Consider the following 25,137-nt stretch of genomic DNA (forward strand, 5'->3'; position numbering starts at 1 on the left):
ACTAATGCACTTATGAGCTTTCCAGTCATAGGAACACACTCAGTTATGTTTCTGTGCCTCCATCTAGATGTTTTCCTTATTTGAGGATATGCAGTGGGAGAAAGCTTGGAAAATTTGTGATAAATACTGTATCAATAACAAACTTAAGGAAGTGTCTTTCAAGATATTACATAGAATTTACCTGGTAAAACTTGTGTTAGAGAGATTCAAGCTGGATATTGATTGATTGATAAATAACATATATCCTGAGTTCATCCATCTCCCAGATCCTCAGAAAATACCATACTTATGTGGGGAGAAAAATCAATATGCAATATTAGCTGCAAAATATATTGACTGTTGCCACCAACTTATATACTTATGTACAATATACTTATACATATTATAGTCGGTAAGGAGCATAAACCTTACAGCTTCTGTTACTTTACTAATGTACTTATGAGCTTTCCAGTCAGGTCCTATATAGGAACACGCTCAGTTATGTTTCTGTGCCTTCATCTAGATGTTTTTTTAGTCTTCCTTATTTGAGGATATGCAGTGGGAGAAAGCTTGGAACATTTGTGATAAATACTATATCAGTAAGAAACTTAAGGAAGTGTCCTACAAGATATTACATAGAATTTACCTGATAAAACTTGTGTTACACAGATTCAAGCTGGATATTGATTATAAATGTGATTTCTGTGGACTTGAAAAAGAAAGTATTTTTGTCATTTTTTGAGAATTTTTCATTTTTTTAAAATTAAATTGTATTTATTTATTAATTATTATCATTATTATTTTTATTATTATTTATTTATTTTTTCTATTTTTGTATATATGTATGTATGTGTGTGTATGTGTGTGTATGTATGTGTATGTATGTGTATGTATGTGTATGTATGTGTGTGTATTTATGTGTATACAAACAAAACAAACAAACATGGAGGTATGGACATACAACTATCTGTTAGGGATATCCAAAATGTGGCAAGGGTGGAGGAGATAACAGATTTGAAGAGTTTGCACGAATTGTTGTAACTGCGGAGGTCAGCACAGTCACAATTAATTATTCAAGAAACAGTCTGTAATAAAAGTTTGTGATAATGTCAGCAGAGAAAGAGGAGAGGGCAGTGGGGGAGGATGTATAATATTTGTGAAACTGTGAATACAATATAGAGTTTTGAGAAAAGGGACAGATAATAAAGTTGACCTTTGACCTTTGACAGATCTGGAATTTATAGCCTAATAATAGAAGTATGGGAAAAAGATGATAATATCAAAATAGTAAAATTTTACAATCCTGTAGGAAGGCTTTGATTAGAAATATATATGATGAACTTGCTCAGATGGAAAAGTTATTTTCTGTGGAGATTTTAATGCACTTTGAGGTCACTGTAATGATGAGAATTGAACGGTGATTGAAGAACTGATGCAGATGAAAACATCAGTATGCCTAAAAGATAGAAGAGGCACAATAAATAACATTAGGAATTGTACAGAATCAGCAATCAATCTTATTTAAGTGTCAGTAGTCTTACCAGGAAATTGTTTACGAAACAACAGTAGGAACTGACCACTATCCTATTCTAACTGAAGACTAGAAGAATATGATACAAAAGGACCAGATAGATGGTCTTTCAACAGATCGGATCAGGAGATATTTAAGAAAATGTGCGATCAGGAAATGCAAAAATCAAAATGTAAAAGAGTTAAATGATTCTGTTTGTGAAGCAATTTTCGGTGCTGCAAGATTCAAAGAAATTCCAAGAAAGAAAGGTAGGAAGGCATAAAAAGGAAATGTTACCAAAATGTGTACCGTGGACAAGGGAGTGTGAAAAGCAATAAAGCCTCAAAATAGAGCCTTTAAAGTGATTAAAATAATTAATAATTTCCAGAATCTTATTGAATATAAAAGGATGCAAGCTAATGTCGCCTAAGGGAAACAGTTAAAAATGCTAAAAGGGAGGATATTTTTTGGAGGAAATGTTATAAATCAGTGGGAAGAGAGACAGAAATGGATAAGATGTGGGGACTGATAGAAGAATGAATGGGATCAGGAGGGAATATATAGATATTCAATCTTAGTTAATGGTGAAATTATAACTGTAACAGAGGAAGAACAAATTGAGATGCTGGCACAAACATTTGTTAAAGTTCAAAGCTGAGATAACATTAGTGAGGAGGAACAAAGAGGGAGAGAAGCTACAATAACTGAAAATGAGGAAGAAATATTATCATGAAATGGAAATACCAACAACTTATCAAGTATTCCGCTTACAAATACAGAACTGAGTCGTGCTCTTTGGAAAACGACATCTAATGATATCTTACTTGAACTATATAGTAAAGTATGTGAGAAGGTAAAGTGTCCACAAACCAGGAAAATGCACTAATCCAGGGAACTATCAACCAATAGCTTTAACTTCCCATGTCTGTAAATTAATGTAGAAAATATTAAATGACCGGTTAACATATTATATAGAAATGAAAAGACGTGTTTTAAAGTATCAGAGTGGATTCAGGAGCGTGATAAATACAATGGATCCAACTTTGTGTTTAGAATATGAAATAAGAAAAACACAACGACTTACAAGTCTCTCTTTAAGAACCACGGGAGAAATAAATATCAGGCAAAAAAAATAAGTTAAAGTGCAAATTTTCTTTTTATTCTGATTTCATTTTACAGCAGAAATTATGTAAAGCATTCAGAAGACATTTTCCACATATAAGGGCAATATTCAAAACACTTTGCATGGCCTCAGCAACAAAATATTCTTTTTAAAAACATCAACAATTTAGTGATGCTTGTGCATGCACGTTTGTAAAACAAACAAAGTAAAAACTAGGCTACAAAAAAACAAAATAAAAGAGGAATGAAAGACTGAGATAGGCATGGAGAACACAACAGCAGGCAAGGTGGGAATACAGCAGGAAATGAGAGAGAGAGAGAGAGTAAGAAAGAGAGATAGAGAGATAGAGAGAGAGAGAGAGAGAGAGAGAGAGAGAGAGAGAGAGAAGTAAGACAGGGTGAAAGAAGAGGAAGGCAAGGAGAGGTCTAGCCATAGATTATCTATAAGGGTCTACCATTCTAGCATGCAATGTGGTGTTTGGCCACACCCTCTCAAAACAAGGCCTGAAAGGTTATACCATTCATTCCTAGGCGAATTTATGAGAACAGAGGCCATCTCTGCGCATGTCTACCAGCTGTCTACTATGGCAATATTTCTTTATTTTGTTTAATTTTTTACTTTTTTCTACTCTACATACTCTTTTTACAGTCACCGTCCTCTCCAAAAACATGAACATATTGATGGATTATCTGCAATCTGTGTGTCTAGTTTCATTTGTGTGTGTATGTTTGTGTTGATAAGCGCAAGCATTTGGATGTATATTAGTCTGTGTGTGCATATATATATATATATATTTATATTATATAAAGGAGTCCAAAGCTGTGTTTGTTGTGACGTTGAGTTGTGCTGATGTGAGAGGAGGGAGCAGTTTTAAGAGGAGGTTCAAGTGATAGCGTAACATGAAGGCTCCTGACAGTGCCGTCCTAACCATGGCTGTCTCTCAGTATGATGAAAACATGTGAAACACATATAATAGAGATCATCCAATTGTAAATATTTCAGTATACTATCTCTTACAGCTTTTTTTTTTTTTTAATTAAGAAAATCGAGGTGAATGCGTGGCCGTTACCTATTTTTATTTAAGAATTATTTGTATCAAGAATCTTGTGCGTTTAAGACAAGAGCAAGTATATAAATGGAAATATCACTTGCTTTCAATTTAGTTTTATAATCAAACAAAATACTATAAAATACGGGATTTGGAGTTTTTTTTCTCGTAGAAAAAGTGATGCAAACACAGTTTGGATGAAGCAAACATCACATTCAGAAAGAACGCGTCGATCGAGAACATGATTTGAAAATTTTAAATAGTGAATGAACAACTGGAGTATCCCTAACATACACAAATATGTACACATACATAATGCGTACACAAATGTACACAGTCGCCAGTAGCGGTACGACTTTGTCGGCCATCATCACACTCCACATACCATCTCCCTGTTCTTCAACCCTGAGTAAAATCTAAGGGAGAGATTTAATTGTTCCCAAAGACATAAGCACAGAGAGAAAGAGTGTGGCTGTTTCTGAATGTGTACATTTTGTACGCTGTATGTATATGAGAGAGTGAGTGAAAGAGAAAGAAAGAAAGAAAGAAAGAAAGAAAGTGACGGCTATTTTGTCCTCTGGAAAACTGTTGGGTTACACTTTTGTTTAAAAGCTGCAAGTACATTTGTTTTTAAGGAAAGACAGACAAAGCAAGTCCCTGCAAGAAGACACATCTTCCTCCCAACAGCGACACTGAATAGACTCGTGTGACAGTGCCTTTCATACACAGAGGCTGATTTCTATGGTTGATTTCTTGTTCTAATACTGCAAAACTGACACACAAGTGGGGCATTAAAGTGATACTGTAATTACCGGGTTGTCTCATAAAGCAACACATAGCATCAATCAGGCCACGAGCATCCATTCACACCACCGACAAATTAGAGCTTTCCAACTTCGGATCAAGTTTAACACTGTCAAGTTTTTAACACACAATTTAGGAAAATAAACAGGTAACTGGCGACCTTTTTTTTGGAGGACATACAATAGATATTTCCTGATATTAGCTTTTCTGTTATTGAGCAGGCACTTTCTAAACAGAGCTTTCCAGAAGTCTAAAGTACACGTCGTATCATAAATGGCAGTGACGATATGGAGAAAAAGAAATCAAATGATATGTAAAAAGCGGGAGGCGGGGCGGAGACATTCTGTTTGAAGATGGAAAGCTTTGACTGGAGGCCAGGCTGGATCCGCTGTAGGTGTGATTAATGGTCTTAATAAAAGCTAGTATGTTGCTGAAGGCTAGCACAACCACACTGTAAAGAATGTAACGCCCTCTTCCATCATTCATTGCATTCATATTAAAACGATTTTCATCACCATTAGTATCATACTTGCATTATCGTCGTCGTCTGCCTTTAGACAAACCTCAGAACATGTTTATGGTTGAGCTACTACTAGATCTCTTCTATTGTCTGTGTGTGTTGCCTCTGTGGATCCTACTGATATCTTTTGGGTGTTGGTTTCCCCAACATAACATATTGTTAGGCAAAAATAGCATTCATAATAATTGGCACTACTGGCAAAAAGGGTTTAATTTTTGCTAGCCAAGAAACAAAAGCGCAAAGTGTAAATGTTTTTGTCTGAAAGATCATCGTTTCAGCTAACTTTGTTTTCCCACTTATAATTCTAACATTAGATTTTTCAGTTGCATGCTTTTAACAAAATGTTCTTTTCAGTAACACTTATACTGGATACTCTTAAAGTGAAGCGGTTAAAATCCTCTCACAGTCCATAGCCACTAACATGTTCTTTTTGCTGTTTCTTTGTCTTAAATCTCATGCACATTACTCCGTTTGTAATATCTACATTATTTACAAGCAATACAGCCATCCTGTGTACCCAGGTCTCTGTCTTAAGTTCTCATTATGGGAGTAAAATAATTTATAATCTTAAATACAGTCCTCTTATGAAAAAGTTTCAGGGTCCTCGTATCCCCTTACCTCGTCAGTTTATATACAGGAATATGCAATAGTCCAAAATATGGATTTGATCGCCCGTATGGGCTAATATGGGGACCAATGCCCTGTATAGGGGCAGGTATAGGACCCATGTCCTGTACAGAGCAAGCATAGAGACCTCTCAGAGTCAAGAAGAAGTCAAGGCAATGGTATGTGACTCTCTCCTCAAAACCACAGTTAGGATTTAGAGGTTCACGCAAAGAACAAACTAACAGAGACATTTAACCATTGGAACATGTCATATTTTACCACACAAGGGGGGAAAACCAGTCTCAAGCCGAACCACTCTTGAGCCAATTAAATAAATAATTAGACCCTTAAATAAATAAAGTTTTTAAAAAAAGCACCCAAAATAAGTCATTTGTCCTTACACAGTTCACATTACACAGGGCAAGGATAAGTTGATGAGGACGTAAGTGAGACACAACTACACATAGAAATACAAAAGAAACAACACTAAAGCAGTTTGGCAAGCATGCAGGAGCTCGTGGCTCAAACACATGCATTGAATTGAACAAACACGGACACACCACGTCAGGCGAGCAAAGTGCTGCCTCTGAGAACGACTCCATACAAAGTCCATGTAACAAATTAAGACATCGTTATTCAGACCCCAAACCCTTATCTAACAATGCCCCTCTTACATTCAAGTGCAGTTCCTCCCCTTTTGATCGGGTGACTGATTAATAGGTTTGTAAGCCTGTGAGTCCGAGTGGTTGGTGATATTGTGAGATACTGAATCAGCAGAATGGTTTTGCGTCTATAGCTCTTCAGGATGATGGAGAGGAGGAATAAGCGAAAAAACCTTGCATGCAAATGCAACATAGAAGTGAGTTTTTTGGTTTATGTTTTTCTTATTCTTTCATGGATTACTGTTTGGATACAAAACGCAAAAAGGTTTCGTATATTTTTCTGCATGTCAAAGTAGCCTTTATCTTGAGCTGTTCACCATCGCCGGAGCACATCGGGATGTCGTCGTCAGGCGCTTCCACGTGCCGTCTCGTCTGACTTGCTCTTGCAAAGAAACATACCCATGAAGAGTGCAAAGAATGCCATGAGGTTAATGTGATGGCCTCCCAGTGAAACTGTGGAGGAGGATCAGTGCTGTGGGCAGAGCCAGGTCCCTGGGCTCTACCCAGCAGTCTGTCTGTCTGAGCTGCCATGATGGACACCTATCCTGTCCTCAGTCTGTCTGGGAAGAGTTTTTTTTTTTTTTCCTCTCTTGAGAGAAGAGGGGAGAGAGGGTGAGAGAGAAGGGAGGGAGGAGAGGAACGGAAAGGGGCGGGAGGAGGGGTTGGGGGAATGGAAAAGGGAAGGGAGGATGGAAGAAAGGAAAAAGGAGAAGATGGAGGGCGGGGAGGGTTTATAGATTGCTCACAGGCTGAGGGGGTTGTGTGTGGGGTCTGGCGGTGGGCTCTCAGGACCCCTGGCCTTTCTCTGCTCTCTGGCCCTGGGGAAAAAACAAACACACATTAGAGACACACTCAGAGAGAGATTTGTATGTCATGCGTTTTCTCTTTCCACTTTTATATCCAAAGGCCATACTCAGAGCAACAAGAAAAGTATTCAGCAAACCCCCTGCAATTCCCGCTCAGCACACACACACACACACACACGCACACACACACACACACACACACACACACACTCCCATCCTGTAATCCTCCCCACCCATCAAGGCACAAAAAAAGAGACTGGCAGGCCAAGCAAGACACTTAAAAGTCTAGTGATGTCAGTCAGAACATGCCCCCATGAAGACCATATGCAAGAATCGCTCCTCTATCTATCTGTCAATCAGTCATGCAGAGACATCATTCAGCAGTCCTCGGTGAGAGACAGAGAGAGAGAGAGAGAGACAGGGAGATAGGGAGGGAAGAAGAGAGAGAGAGAGAGAGCCAGAGGGAAGGATGATAATCCAGGATCTCCTCTCCCCCTCCCTCCGCTGACATGCAAACAGGCATCAGCCACCAGGAGAGAGGGAAAGACAGAAGAGAGAGAGGAGACTCACCCGCTTCAGAGGCCTATCGTCCATCAAGGGGCTTCACAGGAACAGCAAAACAACACCAACTATTAGCACCAATGTAGAGAGCGCATGTGCGGCAGTGGGCTGTAAGTGTGTGTGTGTGTGTGTGTGTGTGTGTTTGGATGTGGTGCTGGAGGGTGCGTGAGGAGTTTTTTTTGCCTCACCTGTGGCGGCATCGGAGCAGGAATCTCAGGATCTTGCGAGCAGCCTGGTTCTGTTTTTTCGTGAGGAGGCTGCTGTAGGCGAAGACACACAGGAGTTAGAAGAAATCTTTTGCATAATTATGCCCTTTGTGTGTGTGTGTGAGAGAGAGAGTGAGGTACCCAAGGGAGTGTCTATAGGAGCGGTAGTATTGCTGGATGAGGACCGCTGCTCTACGACTCTGTTGGAACTTCCTCTGCTCATGGAAACTCCGGAAACGACTCTGGATCAGGATGGCTGCCAGGGTCATCCTCTTATAAAGTGCATACTGAGAGAGAAGACAGAAGCAGCGTGTTGTAAACCCTTCCGTCATGTTCTAAGCCCTTATACACCCAAGACCCTCTGTACCCCCCTAAAAAAGACAAACACGGGTCTAAGTGGGTCTCTAAGGGATAGGAGCTTGTACACTTAATTGATTTGTTAGTAAATGTCCATGATAGATCACGTCAAGCTGTCTGAAAAACAAAAACGTGTGATTAAAACTGACTTGAATGTGAATAAAAACCTTCTACAATTAACAAAATTCATGACCACTTTGGTGCTTTAAACTTCAATATAGAGGCACATAGTGAAAGACACGACTAAGCCGCGTGGCTTCATTATAGATTAGTAGCTATTAAAAAGATAAAAAAGTTAATACCATTAAAGGAAAGAACTGTAGCTCAGGACGGGGACAAGCCTTGTTTATATTTTTCAGTTCACTGAAAATCAACTGCTAATGCACAAAATAGGTTTTAGTCATCAAAAAATGCTTTATGTAATTTTATCCCAAATTTATGGAAGGAACACAACCATTAATGCTATTATCTAATTCAGTACTTAACTGTAGGTCAGCTTGACATAAAAGCAAGTAGTGGGTTGATGCTAGCCGTGTGCTGTTAACTCTTACCTGCTTGTATCTCTTATAGCAGCGCTGAATCACTGCTGCAATCTCTTTGCGTTGTTCCTGAATGGGACCCTAAGGGGGTGAGACATGAAGAGTTTGTATATGTTTAATGGTTCGTGGTTATTTTAAGCTTTTTCAAGTGATTGTGATTCATGAAAGATGGAAATAAGAGAAGAAGATAATATGAACAAATGCCAAAACACAGTGCACAAAATGCATCAGATTATTTTACAATCTCTGGGGTCAAACTTCCAAAGCAGTGGAGGCATACTGTAGGCCTACCTTGTGTTTTCTGAGGGAGTGCAGAGCATGCCTGATGGTCTCATACAGCTCCCCCTGCTCCGCGTCAGTCATGGATAGACAGGAGTCAGTTTTCAACCTCTCCTCTTTCATAGCTGCACAGAGGAAGGAGGTCCAGTCGAAGAGGGAGGAAGGGGCTTGCTTAGCCTGAGGACTCTGCTGATCCTCAGGCCCTGAGAGAGAGTTTGGTTTGGGGCTAGGAGTCTGGGACTTGGAGTTTAAAAACCTGGAGAAAAGCAGAGAGCAGAGCAAAAGTTTTATGGTAAAAAAAAAATAAAATTTGATGAGTTAGGTCAAGTAAATGTGGTAAAATCAGCAATGCTTTGACTCACCTCTCCACCTCGCCGAGGTAACCAGACAGTAACCTGACGTCACTGCTGATCCCCACCTTCCCGGAGTCTGTTTCAGTCTCCATAGCCTCCTGCTTGAGCCTACCAGTCGAAGCCTCCATGATGTGATCAGCTAGCATCGTAATGTCCATCTGCAAGACACGCAGAGCAGGCGTTACTTACACATTTCAAGACACCTGCTGCCTTCAAAATTAAATATTATCTTTAATTTTGGCATTTATTTCCATGCCTATACTGATGACACTCGACTCTGTGTACTTAATGGTTTAAGGTACTTTTTATACTTATAGGTGGGAAAATGTATTTAAGTTTCCTGCACATTGAACTGTGCATTATCATCACTTGATTTTTTAAACTTTCTGTTCTGTGGTGTTCCCTGTATGCATATGCTGTATACATTAAATGTGTTTTGCTCATACAAAACACATGACCAGTTTGGCCAGAGTCTTGACCAAACCAACTAGGTTTGATCAAGTAATACATCTTCTATCCTCTCATGAGCCCCCTTGTCATGCTAGATGTGACATCAGGGTACCTCTAATAGTTAGATGGGCTTGCACTGTCCTTTTTATCAGATTTAATTCCATCATAGAGTATACAGAAACATGTCTTCCACTGGTGGCTAATTATCTTTAAAAAATGGAGGCATCAGAGCTTTTATTACTGCAATCTCTTTCTTTAAAGACAATTTCTAGTTGTGACAAGCACTACAAATGGCTAAATTCAAACTAAAAGCCTTTTTGTCTTTATCATCATTTGGCCAAGCTCATTGTTGTACACATACTAACTAAGAGGGAATCTATAACTTTAATGTCAGGTTTAACCAGTTAGGTTCTTGTTCTTGACAATGATCAATATAGTATGTGTGCCCTTTTTTCCCTTTTCTCATAAGTACACTTGATCATTTGTATTAGTGTCTGCTTGTGTAGGAACTGAGTAGTGAAGATAACACTGATGCCCCTGCACCAGGCGCCCTTCTTAGGCCCCAATCAGACAGAGTGTGTTTTAGCAGCCTAGGAAGAAGGTTATGTTTTCACCGGCGTTGGTTTGTTGGTTGGTTGTCCGTTGGAGGATTACTCCAAAAGTCCGCAATGGAATTGAATGACATTTTTTGGAGGAGTGGGTTGTGCCACAATGAACAATCCATTCGATTTTGGTCGTGATCTGGATCGTGGTCCAGATTCAGGGATTTTTTTAAGCATTACGATCAGCCAGAACATTAAGACCTCTGGGTATAACACATGCGCAGTGTAACTGATGATGCGTTGATGACGCATGACCCTGCCTTCTTCCTTCAGAGAGAGAGACAGAGAGAGAGCGGGGGGCGGGGGGGAATCAGCGTTTTTTCACATTAAACTCTAAATTGTGAAATTACAGTTGAGTTTGACCAAAGCACACTTGGTGATTGTTGGAAAGAGTAACGACGACGGTTTAGGTGAGTTTTATTTTGTTTCTGTCCAGTTTGAATGAAGTGTTTTACGCTGCTTGCTATGTACAGCTGATCTCAACATAAACAAAAATACACGTGGATGATGGCGCAAGCTGAACGGAGAGGGGGGCGGAGGTCTGCCCTCTCCGAGTGCTATTCTAGTTTTCAATGAGATTGAAGCGTTTTGCGAGCTGCTTTTGCGTTGCTGCTTTTGCGTTGCTGAGCACCTCGCATTTATCCGCTCCATGCGCCTCGCGTTTTTAAAGGAGCGCCCTGAATGCCTCGAGTTGAAAAAATTCAACTCAAAGCATTGTGGTGACTTTTGCTGGATACCCGGAGCTATATGAATTTACCAACCGTAGTTACCATGATCGGAACACAAAACAGCAGGAGGCAAATTAGTTATTAGTACTTGAGATTTCAGGTAAGTTGTTTGAATTAATTTAAAGTTCATGGTTTGTAATAAGGTAACGTTAACACTGATTCGGTGGTTGCCTAGCAACATATGAAATGAAAAGACACAGCAAACTGCAAAAAACGCTCTGTCTGATCGGGGCCTTATGGTGACAAGATCAATGTACTGTAGACAATGTTCGGGTACAGTAGATATGTAAAATCCTGATTTTCACTTATTATCTGTTTATGTTCAAGTTTGTTGTGAACATTTAATCTTCGGCCCTTACTGAGGTTTTGTATTTGTTTTAACCTAATGAGGTATCATGGGAGTTTTCCCTTATTCACACTGAGGGTCAAAGTTTGGGGAGAGTTGTTTTCATAGTTTTTTTAATGTATTGTTTCATGTATTTTATCACAAACATGGCACACATGCAAGCAAGCTGAATACATTGTCCATCACATACAGTACAAAAAGTTCAGTTTTGGTTTAAGGAGCAAGATCAAAACTGCCCCTCACAATCTGCTCCCCCTACCTGCAGGTCCTCTGTGTTATCCTGATAGGTCAGCAGCTCTGTCTCCTCTCCCCTGTCAGACAGCACTCTTTGGCGCAGGTGAATGGCCAGTCGTTCTTTTCCCAGAATCCTCCTGGCTAGGCTACGCTGCCCCAGAGTCTGTCTCAGACTCCACCTGGTGCCCCCTCCAGACCCCCCTATCCTGGCCTGCAGGTGGGAGAATGGAGCGCTGGGGAGCTGAGGCCGGTTAGGGCTGGAGCTGGCAGGAGGAGCGTTCTGACAGCTGAGGTTGGAGGGTTGAGTTTGTAGGGTGTTGGGGAGGAGAGAGCGTGGAGGGTTGGGACTGGGGGACGAGTTGAGGAGGGATGTGAGGGTGTTGGCGCCGGGGGTTGAGTTAGCTAGCTGTTGCTGGGTGTCGGGGCTGGGTTTGAGTCTCTTGGCTGGGGGTGGGCCTCCCTGTTCTCCCTGGGTTCCCTGTTGGGCTCTGTGTCCCGTTTGGCTCCAGCTCGGGTTCTGGTTGTCTGGCTGGCTCTCTGTCCGGGCTCTCCTCAGCTCTGGGGAAACAAAGATGTTGGAAAATAAGAGCAAGTGGCAACACAGATTCCTACCACGCTGGATATGTTAACTTATAAAAAGGTCAGTTCACCCCCAATACTGTACATGATATATTCTCACTTACACCAAGAAATAGTTAGCAATGGTGATCATTTGGTGTGAGAGGTGTGTAGAATATCCTGAGTAACTGGAAAGACACATTGTTGTTAAGTTATTCAAATATAATTTTCAAAGGAGTAGTTCGACATTTTGGTAAATACACTTATTTTCTTTTTTTGCCCAGTTAGATGAGAAAATTTATGCCACTCTCACATCCGTCTGTAAATATGTCGCTAAAGCCAGCAGCCGTTTAGCTTAGCTTAGCACAAAGGCTAGAAACAGGGAACCAGCTGAGACTCCAGGAAGTTACTGCTCCCAACCAAGAAATCGTCCAGCACATAATCCCCGTAAAATGTTGAATTGATGTTTTCACACTTCAGTTTAAACAAACGAGAGATAATAATATTAATTAGTGAGCTTTAGAGGTCCTGGTAGGCGATTTTGTTACCTTTAGGCAGAGTGAGGCTAGCTGTTTCCAGCATAGACTGTGTGTAAGAAGTGGACGTAGTCACCGTGACGTCACCCATTGGTTTGTGGACTACGGTTTTGAAGAGGGTGGAGCTAGGTACAACCGAATACTTAACAACATTTTTAGATGATCAAAAAGGTTATAATTAACTTTTATGATCTGAAAACACACTGTGAAATTGTTAAAGTTGTAAGATGAAAACATGGACAACTCCCAGACTGGACAACGCTGTGGTAGCGACCTGTCAATCACAAGTTAGCCACGCTCTAAATCATCCCCTGCTTTATGGTCTATTTGACTCTAAATGGGACCATAATTTACTAAATGAACTTCACGCTGTATTGAAGAAGACTTGAAACTAGTGATTGAGACCATAAACTCATGTTTACAATGTTTACTGAGGTAATAAATCAAGTGAGAAGTAGGGTAATTTCCTCATAGACTTCTATACAATCAGACTTCTTTTTGCAACCAGAGGAGTCGCCCCCTGCTGGCTGTTAGAAAGAATGCAAGCTTAAGGCCCTTCCTCATTGGCTTCACCTTCAGATCCGGAGGTAGCCCACTGGTTTCCAGTCTTTCTGCTAAGCTAAGCTAACCCGCTGTATATGAAGTCTCAGTGGCGGATATTTCAAAACCTCTGCAAATTAAACTAAAACCACAAACCTGGGGAAGTGGGATTTGTTTTGTGTTTTGGGTGAAATGACCCTTTAAAATGAGACAAATTCATCCCTGGTGGTGATAAACCACAAGACAGCGGGATTTCCCACCTGAGTTGGGGTTTGGGGTAGGGCTGTTGCTTATTCCGCTGGTCTGTGACTCTCCTCTCCACCTGTCCATCCAAGTGTCAGCAGGCTGGCCCTGAGCTTGAGGAGTCTGTTGCAGCTGCTCCAAGAGCTCAGCCAATCGAGTGTGGCCCCGGGATCGGGCGATGTTAAGCGGCAAGCGTCCCAGCGAATCAGGAATAACCAGAGCTCTTGGGTCCCACTGGTAAAGCACCAATGCTGCCTCAGTGTGGCCCAGGGCACATGCCCACATCTGAGGAGGCCAAAGGAAAACACAGATCACATACGGACAGGCAAAGAAAGACACACTCCACCAACACCATTCAGAAATATTCATCACTCACCAATGGAGTACAGGAGAAGTGGTCTACGTTGAGAGGATCCACCTCCAGCTCAAGGTCAATACTGTCGGCGTGTTTTGTGCTGCAGAGCAAGACAACAAAAGTGAAAAAAGACGGTCTGTGCGATCACAATGAATGGTGTGTTGTGTTTGTGTGTTACTCACCGCCAGCGAATGAGTGTCTGAATGAGCCCTGCGTAGCCCTGAGCTGCAGCCAGATGCAGTAAGGTCATTCCTCTGGAGTTCTTGCTGTGGACGAGCTGATTGGATGAAGCCCAGCATGGCTGAGACATCATCTTCTCACACACCACCACAACACGACCCTCGAATGAACCTTGATCGGTGGAAATCTGGAAGATTGGAGATAAAAAGGGTTTCCAGGACAACGTTTTTGCTGAATTTTATAAACTTCTTTCAAGGTTTCACAAAAGCTGGTTTTACCAAGAAAGAATTCACAGAGCCTCTGAGTCCTTAAGAGCCAGAGGTCAGTGTACTGCAGCAGGCTTACGCTTCGGGCTGGGCAATATGGCCATAATCTTCTATCCTGATATAGGTCATTTTATATCTCGCTAACGATATATATCACAATATAGCATGTTTTCTGGTAATTCAATCAAGGAACAGTACATAAAATGTACATGTCAACACTAAAGAAACATATCTATAGAATACAAAATATAAAGAATATTGGAATACACTATAAATATACCTGACTACTACAACTAGCATAAACAAAATCTAAATTATAAACATAGAATAACCCATTATATACATTAGCAAAGTGTGCAAGTTACAATGTTTTGTTCTTTAATAAAAAATAATTGAGGTAGTAAATGTGCAAATGTACCAGTGCAAAATTCAACATGTGCAAGATTATTACATTATTATTATTATTACATTATGAATTTCACATGTTTTTAACCGTCTGTTCAAACTGATATTGGCTAATGAATATTACATTAATTTTGTAAGAAAATAAGAGATAAGAAAATATTAAACAATGACAGGCCAATTAGATATACAAATGTCATTTTTTATTTTTTATTTTAAAGTCCGGCCCCCACAGTGTGTGCTTAGAAAAATTGGACAAATGTAGTTGCAGACCCCTGTTGTACAGTATTTCTTTCTGAATTCCAAAAACTGTGGAAAGGCCTGATCTGTAGGAGTTTAAACCATTAGACCATCATCACGCAGTCTTCAAATTTAATCTCAGTGACTCAAACACAGTTTTGAAGACTTGATTTAATTAAACATTTATGACTAAAACAAATCACTGCTCTCTGTTTCAGATTGTGTAGCTGTAAAGGAAAAATTTCACTTAAGCTAAATCAATTCTTCTCTGCCTTACTTGAGACTGCTGATCAGTGGCTCCTCCTCCTCCCTCCACTCCTCCGCCCTTGGTTGCCATGGTTTCTGAGCCGGGGTTCTGATTGGTTATCTCAGCCATCCTCTGTTCCATCTGCTCCAGACGCTCCAGGATGGACATCCTGAACTGGGTATCTACAGGAATGAAGGTGGGACACAGAGAGCTGTAAGCATCGGCTACTTGTTTGTTGCATTTAAGCAAATCAATATTGTGTTTTAGTAAATCCTACTTAGAGAGGCTTAGTGAGAGAAGCTCTTCTTTGAGGGGCTCAATACTGCGGAATAAATCAGGACTGCAATCCAATAAATCCCCTTACCAACAATGGGAACTTGGGAACCAATAAAACTCTGTGTGCGCGTGCGTGTGCGTTTGCGTGTGTGTGTGTGTGTGAAAGAGTATACATCAAACAACAATTGTAGGGTTTTTTTATGGCCGAGCGTGTGTGTGACCCTTTGTTTCAGTGCTGCTGCAGTTTTGCTGCAGTGCACATTATGTCATCCCACCTGCTGCTCTCTCACTCAGTCTCTCTATTTTTCTCTCCTCTCATTTCACTCCTATTTTTCTTTCTTTCTGTCTGCAGCACATGAACTGAGGTGAAAGGGTGGAGCCACGAGAGTGACACGGGAAGCTCGGGCTCCTCCCTCTCCACTCTGCCAATCAGAGGAAGAGCAGAGTTTTCTGGAAATACAGACACAAAGCAAAACACTCCACTATGTTAACACATAAAGAGCAGCCGTCTTCACCCATCTGCAAACACAAACACACAAATACAGCTGCATAAAAACACACAAAAAGGAAAAGCGGAGTCGATTTCTGGTCACATAAAAAGCATGTAATGCTTGCAGACATGCATTTTCAAACAAAAAAAAGATAATTGAGAAGACTACGGGAATTGGCATCTGCTATGAGGATGTTTTTTTTAATGGTTAATTATAATAACTTAATTAACTGATACAGTGAAATATCATTAAAAAGCTGAAAATTATTCATTGAAATTAGGCAATTAAATAGGGATGACATTGTCGTTTAATTACCCGCCTAAACTGACAAGTGAATTATTGAATTTTAACAAAAACAAGCTCTTTTTAATTTATTTATTTACTGCGTCTTCATGTCATTTTCCATTTTACAACTCACTTATCCACCTGCCATTCATGCTACTTGAGTCTAGATGCTGCAGGGCTGGTGTTATGAAGGATGAAGAGGAATACAAGAAAGGCCACGGGAACTCTGGAAACTCCTTCAAAAGTAATTTTAGGATTTAATTAAAAACATTTATTAATTTTTTTATCATGTCAATAGCATGCAATTATATCTTCACTAATAGTTTTTCAACTACATAATTTAAATGCAAATTTAAGACATTATTTTATTAACTGTTTTTGAGTGTATTAATTAAGTAAATAGGTTATAATTGACCAGTAAAACACTGCATAAGTATTCTGGTGACACACTCCAGCTTCTATAAAGGATAACAGATCACTTATATTCCTGCTCTTGAATACAAATTCGAGGCTTTTCAAAGTTTGTTTCATGAGTACTTGTAGTTGTACTGGGTACCGGTGGATTTACTGACCAGCTTTTAACACTTTTCCCGCTCTGTTTAGGGTCCCACCTCCCATAATGCTTTGTTTCCATGGATTCTTTTCCAATGAATGAGGCTCTCACCGCTGACCAACCACAACACAGTTAGAAGTGACATCACCAGACTCTGATAAACAGATGACTGCATTGCAACCCCCCTTTGTTTTTAAAGCAGACTAGTGAGACAAACCAGTGTTTGCAAAGGTAACAATAAGTAGCGGTGTAACACTACATTTAAAGGTCTTATTGATAACATTTTTATCGAGATGACTATTTATTTATTTTTTAAATAATACATCCACACAGCTAAAAAATATATATTATGATTGTGTATTAATCATTTAAAAAATTTTGATAGGTCAAATATTAATGTTTTGTTTATCTCTGTGAAAGATATCTGACCACTTCTAACAAGGCTTGAGAGCCAATAGTATCTCTATGTTGTGAGTTAGTGTGGAAGAAACGGATAAATGGCTGAGATTGACGGTAAGTGCCTGGCAATGTTTGTGACATCTAGTGGCTGAATGTTAACAATAGCACCTTTAATTTAAATCAGATCAGTGTTTACGTTCTTAATATAGAATTTTTTCTATTTTACCTTTCATATTCTATTAAATTATTATTAAATATTCATCAAAACTTTAATGAAAGTGGTTTAAATTAATTTGTAAAAATCTGTTTACAGTTGGTACTCCTAAAACTAGTGGCTTTAATACAAATCCCAGTGTATTTGCAAATAAATAAATGTATAAATAAATAAATAAATGTAAATTTCAAGTCATTTTTTGTTACATGCACATCAATAGTTCTCCATATATTCACATCCATGTGAATTTCGTTTGACTCGAACATATTCTGTTCTTTAATTTAAGTCAATTGGAAAAGTATTCATCGGGTAAACACTAGGGCTGCAACTCACGATTATTTTAAGTCGATTAATATGTTGATTACTTTCTCGATTAATCGGTTAGTTTTCCGTGTATAAAATGTCAGAAAATGGTGAAAAATGTTGATCAGTGTTTCCCAAAGCCCAAGATGAAGTCCTCAAATGTCATGTTTTGTCCACAACTCAAAGATATTCAGTTTACTCTCATAGAGGAGTAAAAAAATCAGAAAATACTGATTAATCGATTATCAAAATAGTTGAGGACTAGTCGATTAATCGTTGCAGCTCTAGCAAACACACACTTTTGGCACAGGGTCCACACAAAGAAACTTTCAGTAGTAAACATGAACAACTACAACACAGAGTACATTATGTATTTAAGCTCCTGGGTGATCAACAACATGCCCACATGTCTGTGCCTACAGGCCTGTTATTATTATCTGGGCCTCTATTAGCCTCCCTTCATCTGTTGTTATGGAGTTGAGTGGAGCTGTCCACTCCTGGTGGTGCTGAAAGTGAACAGGTCAACATGTACTGTAAGGCTAAAAACAAGCTTCTATAATCTGCAACGTAAAAACAAGCTGTCCACAACATCTCTAGCGTGCAAACAACGTGAGGACTTGTGGCATTTCTTCCCTCCCCTTTGTCTGAAATCGACAGCAGCACATGTGTAACCACAAACATCTGGACTGAAATACAAAAGTGTTTTTTTTTTTACAGCTATAAGAAGATGAAATGTAGAGACACATTTATGTCCATCTATACAGCAGCATGACAAAAAAAAAAACTACAAACAACAACAACAACACATCTGGATGCCCAATGCAAAGTTAACATCTGTTTAAAAATCAAAATAATCTACGAACCCAAACAGCGAATCTCTCTCTCTCTCTCTACCTGCTGCTGCTGCTCGCTTTGTTCCCGCTTCTGCTCAACAAACCCCGTTTAGTTTGAAGCGTGTGCGAGTCACACGTTGCTACTCCGATCGAGCAAAACACAACTAAGTGCAGAGAGAGAGAGAGAGAGAGAGAGAGAGAGATGGAGAGATGGAGAGAGAGACTCCACGTTGTGTCTATGAGAGCAGACACGCTTCAAATCCGCCCGCCAGACTCTGAGCTGCAGGAGGCTTTCGGTCGTCATCGGGTACAACAATAGACTCCAACACAAACTAAACTGGAGCAATGACATGTGACAAAGTCGTGTGCTGACGCATTATTTACTTTAAATGATCTTGTCTCTCTCTGGACTATTTTTACCAGCAGGCATGCAGTGTGCGTCTCTGATGCGCATTTTTGAGGCCAAACAAAAGATACCCATGCAAAGTCAAAGGCAAGAGCTTCTCTATATATAGGCTCCACAGCAACATTGCCAGTGGTGCCAAACCATTTTTTTTTTGACTGTCAATTCTGTGCCACAATGTCCTTGCCCTTCACTCCTGCAAACAGCACACAGCCTGCTGTGACTGTGTGGAGCCGCATTGCCGCATTGCGCAACGCAGAGACGGGGGCGAACACAGAGTAACCCAGGACATGCCTCTATGAGGAGACCCGTGCGTTTACAAGCTGCAATTGCATCACGAGATATATTTGCACACACAGAAAGAAGCTTAATCCCCCCCCCCCCAGGTGCTGTGCAGATATATGCAACCAAATCAAACCAAACCCCCCATGAGCTGACTCAAAGGACATTTAATTGTCCTCTAACATCTTGTATTTGATTCAGTTATCATTGAAATGTCACTACTTCTACAGCTCTAACAAAAGTATTCAGATTCCTCCCCCAATATGCACTCACAGTAGACTCCATAATAAATGATTTTGATCTAAACAAGTCCAACATGACAATGCCTTTATGAATGGGGACCTGTGTGTTTCCAAGCCGCAATTGCATCACGAGATATATTTGCACACATAGAAGTTAAATCCCCCCCGGGGTGCTGTGCAGATATATGCAACCAAACCCTCCACCAAAGCTGACTCAAAGAACATTTAACTGTCCTCTAACATCTTGCATTTGATTCAGTTATCATTGAAATGTCACTACTTCTACAGCTCTAACAAAAGTATTCAGATTCCTCCCCCAATATGCACTCACAGTAGACTCCATAATAAGTCCAACATGACAACGCCTTTATGGATGGGAACTGTGAAGATGAAAAGGTGCAGTACACTTTTCACAGAACAGGTGTGAAAACTGTTTAAGAGCTTGGATTTATCTTTTTTGAATTTGAATTTATTGCAATTGCATCACGAGATATATTTGCTTGCACAGAGAAAGAAGCTAAATCCCCCCCCGGGTGCTGTGCAGATATATGCAACCAAACCAAACCAAATCAAACCAAACCAAACCCACCCACCCAGAGCTGACTCAAAGAACATTTAATTGTCCTCTAACATCTTGTATTTGATTCAGTTATCATTGAAATGTCACTACTTCTACAGCTCTAACAAAAGTATTCAGATTCCTCCCCAATATGCAATCACAGTAGACTCCATAATAAGTCCAACATGACAACGCCTTTATGGATGGGAACTGTGAAGATGAAAAGGTGCAGTATACTTTTCACAGAACAGGTGTGAAAACTGTTTAAGAGCTTGGATTTATCTTTTTTGAATTTGAATTTATTGCAATTGCATCACGAGATATATTTGCTTGCACAGAGAAAGAAGCTAAATCCCCCCCGGGTGCTGTGCAGATATATGCAACCAAACCAAACCAAACCAAACCCCCCCACCCAGAGCTGACTCAAAGAACATTTAATTGTCCTCTAACATCTTGTATTTGATTCAGTTATCATTGAAATGTCACTACTTCTACAGCTCTAACAAAAGTATTCAGATTCCTCCCCAATATGCAATCACAGTAGACTCCATAATAAGTCCAACATGACAACGCCTTTATGGATGGGGACTGTGAAGATGAAAAGGTGCAGTACTCTTTTCACAGAACAGGTGTCAAAACAGTTTAAGAGCTTGGATTTATTTTTTTTTCATTTATTTGCAAGCAGTGCCAGGACGAGAATAGAAAACAAAACAACAGCTTCATCCCAGGTACAAAAGAACACAATTCAGCCAAAAAATCCCGCAGCTACGACACCATACTGGTCAGTACATCTGTGGCTGTAGACAAACAGACAGCCACGGATGCATCGAAGAAAAAAGAGCAGCATAGTGACAAACACACACATATCAACAGGTTCTCTCAAAGTTTCAACAGATCAAAAATGGCAGAGGGCTATATGTGTAAAGGCTTCACAAAAAGTAAAAATAAAGAATAAATAAAGGATGCATTTTGTATGTTGGGGTTCAACTTTTCAGGGTAAAAATATAGTCAATCAAGCGCATGACCTTAAACATACAATACGTTAAAATTTTTAAAAAAGATGCTCTAGGGCTGTCAATTGATTAAAATAGTTAATCACGATTAATCTCAAATTATCGCACATTTTTTATCTTTTCAAAATGTACCTTAAAGGGACTGTTTGTAACTTCTTACACGTATAAATCACCCGGGGCGGTGTCCCATGCGCGCTTGCAAATGCTCGCTCGCGTGTGGCTACGCTGTTCAGACAAGACTCCAACACAAACTACACAGAAGCACCAAAGTTATGTCTAGTGAAGCCCGTCTTGCAAAACAGTGTTGGCCGCGGTCGGAGGACGCGGGGGAGACCGTAGCTTTGGTCTCCAGGACCGTAGTCTCTGCTCCTCTGCCTGCCTGCCTTCACTTAGCTCGCTCCACCTCACGTGCATGCGCGCAATATATGAAATATAGAGGGAGATTGTGGTTTTAGCTGACGTGCGTCGCCTCGTTCATGTCTATTTAGAGCAAGCCCGACGCTGACTTTCGTTGACTTAACGCTTAACGGCCACAGGTGTCGCTGTTAACAAGCATTTCTGATTCTTTCAAACAGTCCCTTTAAAGGGAGATTTCTCTCTGTCTTATCAACATGGCAGTGGGTAAATATGCTTGCTTTAAGCAAATGTATGTATATATTTTATTATTGGAAATCAATTAACAACACAAAACAATGAGATATTGTCCAGAAACCCTCACAGGTACTGCATTTAGCATAAATGCTCAAATCATAACATGGCAAACTGCAGCCCAACAGGCAACAACAGCTGTCAGTGTGTCAGTGTGCTGACTTGACTATGACTTGCCCCAAACTGCATGTGATTATCATAAAGTGGGCATGTCTGTAAAGGGGAGACTCGTGGGTATCCATAGAACCCATTTTCATTCACATATCTTGAGGTCAGAGGTCAAGGGACCCCTGTGAAAATGGCCACATGCCAGTTTTTCCTCGCCAAAATTTAACTTAAGTTTGGAGCGTTATTTAGCGTTCTTCTCAACAAGCTAATATCACATAGTTGGTACCGATGGATTCCTTAGGTTTTCTAGTTTGATATGATGCCTGTATCTTCACTCGAGCTTTAAAAAAATGAGCCTGCTACAACCTAAAAATCACAAGTTGCATTAATGTGTTAAAAATATAAGTGGCGTGAAAACAAATTTGCGTTAAACGCGTTATTATCACGTTAACTTTGACAGCCCTAAAATGCACACATGCAACACTCCAGGCACACAATGAAGCAGTTATGAACAAGGCTCATTGTTTATGCTCTTTATTGAGCAAATAATAAGACTAAGAGTGCGGCTGTGCATCCCTGTGTAGTAAAAAACAAACAAACAAATGCTCTCACCATCGAGGGACAGCCAGTCGTGCTGAGAAGATGGCAGGGCAGGAAGGTCACGTGCCTTGTATTCAAACACCACAGAGGAAGAGATGACCTCACCACCCATAGCTACCTGCAGCATCACCAGTCCTGTGTCATGGGCTGGAAACAGGTAAGGAATTAGTAACACTGACAGAGTGCTGAGGCAGATCTCTTGCCAGAGAATAATTTAATTTGGTTTTGCCCATGTGTGCCTTACAGTTATCCCCTGATCACATTTAAGGTAGCAGGATGTGACTCATGTATCACTTACTACAGTACACCATCCAAAAAACATTTCTAAGCAGAGCTGCGTTTATTGCGTTCCTGCCAGAGAGTGTCCCTCCACACAATGTTCTTTTTTTGTGTTGTTCTTATCTTCTTGTATAAAAGGGACTGCATCTCCCGATAAGGGTGTGCAGACGACATTGTTAGACTCTTTCTTTGTGTGCTGAAGAAAAACTTTTGTGCTAGAAACTGCTTATTACAGGGATTAGTGGGGTGACGGCTGGGTTAAGTTTAAAGTAAAAGAAAGTGTTCCATTCCACCCCTTTACCATAGACCCATTGTTGTGTTTTTTAGGGTGGACAGGAGGTCTTTAAGGGGAGATAGAAGGTCAACAGTAGACGTCACATGGAAGTGGTGTACATCATCTGAAAGCTGGGAACCTGGAGATTAATTTGAAGCTCAGAAATGTGTAAAGTTGTTCTAGTCATAAATCAGAAATAAAGAAATTAGGGTTGTCAATCGATTAAATTATTTAATCGCGATTAATCGCATGTTTGTCCATAGTTAATCGTTATTAATCGCAAATTATTGCATATTTTTTATCTGTTCAAAATGTACCTTAAAGGGAGGTTTGTCAAGTATTTAATACTCTTATCAACATGGGAGTGGGCAAATATGCTTGCTTTATGCAAATGTATGTATATATTTATTATTGGAAATCAATTAACAACACAAAACAATGACAACTATTGTCCAGAAACCCTCACAGGTACTGCATTTAACATAAAAAATATGCTCAAATCATAACATGGCAAACTGAAGTCCAACAGGCAACAACAGCTGTCAGTGTGCTGATTTGACTATGACTTGCCCCAAAACTGCATGTTATTATCATAAAGTGGGCATGTCTGTAAAGGGGAGACTCGTGGGTACCCATAGAATGCATTTTCATTCACATATTTTGAGGTCAGAGGTCAAGGGACCCCTTTGAAAATGTCCATGACAGTTTTTCCTCACCAAAATTTAAAGCAAGTTTGGGGCGCTATTTAGCCTCCTTCGCAACAAGCTAGTATAACAAGGTTGGTACCAATGGATTCTTTAGGTTTTTCTAGTTTCATATGATACCAGTATCTTCAATCTAGCTTTAAAACTGAGCTACACTGCTACCCCCTAAAAATCACAAGTTGCGTTAATGTGTTAAAAAAATTAGTGACATACAGTATTTAAAATGAATTTGCGTAACTTTGACAGCCCTAAAAAAGATAATTCATTCATTCATGCAATAAATTGTGAGAGTGTGTAAGGGCTTAGAACATTATGACAGAAGTATATGACGGACGGCCATTCCCATGGTCACTTATGTCTCATAAGTTGTTGATACCATTTGTTACACAGATTTGGTGCTAAATTGAACCACTCCACTCAAGAATTGATTAAAAAAAAAAAGATCTTGAAGTTTGCTACAGACTGAAAGACAGTAGAGTCGGCCGAGATCACCGCACCCTCAAGGAGTTGAAGAGGAGTGTGTGTGTTGTGTGAGATTGCGTGCATATAGCAGGTTGGTTACCTGGGCAGTAGCAGCGCAGCACCCCGGGCTGGATGAGGGCAGCAGGGACACTGATGTGGTCAAAGAGACAGCTGTACTCACTGCTCGACTCCAACCACGGGCCTGTGATCAGCACCTTCACTCCACCCTGCGACATACAAACAGAGGCCTCAGTCTAATATCATACACACATATGCATACTGTCTTGTGTAGCATGTGTTTGCAAATGTGTGCACAGTACGTCATTCTGCGTTTCGATCAAATATCCTGATTCCATCTGTTGCAAAAGCACACCTCAGACACAAAATGACCTAAATGTTTTGTTTTCTATTATATTATAAATTGCCCCATTTACAAAGTGGCTATTATTTTGCTAATGACACATCTATAAGCCTAAAAGGCCTGGCAGCAGCCCCTAGAGGCCGTGCTGCTCCTTACATCCAAGTTGTTTGAACCATCTGAACAACACTGCCATGTGTTTTCTCTGGTGTAGCTAAAAATAAAACAAAAACAACATATTGTCCCCCCACAGTCATGAAGGAGCGAGTATACAACAACAAAACAGTTTTGATTTCAAAGCCATTTACCAGCATTTGGTAGGTTGTTTTTTTGGCATTTGCTTGCAGCGCTCCTTTTTTAGTAAATTCTAAAAATTATGCCATCACCCTTTGAGCCTTTGGAGTGAAACTGTGTTGCTTTTTCAGGAAACTCAAAACTGTGGAGTAATCAGTATGATGTAACTCTGATGATCCTGGAAGAAAGCTGCAGAAAAGTATTAGCTGAATATGTGCACATTACGGTTAGTTATTAAAGAGCCTTTATACAACTTGTTTTTTTTTATGATGGTGGT

General features: G+C 40.1%; 1 protein-coding gene across 6 annotated transcripts in view; it reads right to left on the reverse strand.

Annotated features, from left to right (window-relative positions):
- Positions 1-2,622: 2,622 nt before the first annotated feature.
- Positions 2,623-25,137, reverse strand: part of LOC119484672 (calmodulin-binding transcription activator 1-like) — a 70,741-nt gene continuing 48,226 nt past the window's right edge. For 3 of the 6 annotated variants that reach the window (XM_037763702.1, XM_037763662.1, XM_037763710.1), the window contains 13 exons: positions 24,309-24,435; positions 22,502-22,636; positions 15,311-15,462; positions 14,128-14,312; positions 13,967-14,045; positions 13,608-13,875; positions 11,739-12,271; positions 9,363-9,511; positions 9,013-9,256; positions 8,734-8,802; positions 7,967-8,112; positions 7,808-7,879; positions 2,623-7,070 (listed from right to left, as the gene is read on the reverse strand). In XM_037763702.1, the coding sequence (XP_037619630.1) occupies positions 6,995-7,070; positions 7,808-7,879; positions 7,967-8,112; positions 8,734-8,802; positions 9,013-9,256; positions 9,363-9,511; positions 11,739-12,271; positions 13,608-13,875; positions 13,967-14,045; positions 14,128-14,312; positions 15,311-15,462; positions 22,502-22,636; positions 24,309-24,435 (2,235 nt within the window). In that variant the 3' untranslated portion in view covers positions 2,623-6,994. Of the gene's footprint in view, positions 7,071-7,628; positions 7,660-7,807; positions 7,880-7,966; positions 8,113-8,733; positions 8,803-9,012; positions 9,257-9,362; positions 9,512-11,738; positions 12,272-13,607; positions 13,876-13,966; positions 14,046-14,127; positions 14,313-15,310; positions 15,463-22,501; positions 22,637-24,308; positions 24,436-25,137 lie in introns of all 6 variants that reach the window. The other 3 variants (XM_037763692.1, XM_037763683.1, XM_037763672.1) reach the window with 3 other exon arrangements.

Source organism: Sebastes umbrosus, chromosome 1 (assembly GCF_015220745.1).
Source record: "Sebastes umbrosus isolate fSebUmb1 chromosome 1, fSebUmb1.pri, whole genome shotgun sequence".
NCBI lineage: Eukaryota > Metazoa > Chordata > Actinopteri > Perciformes > Sebastidae > Sebastes > Sebastes umbrosus.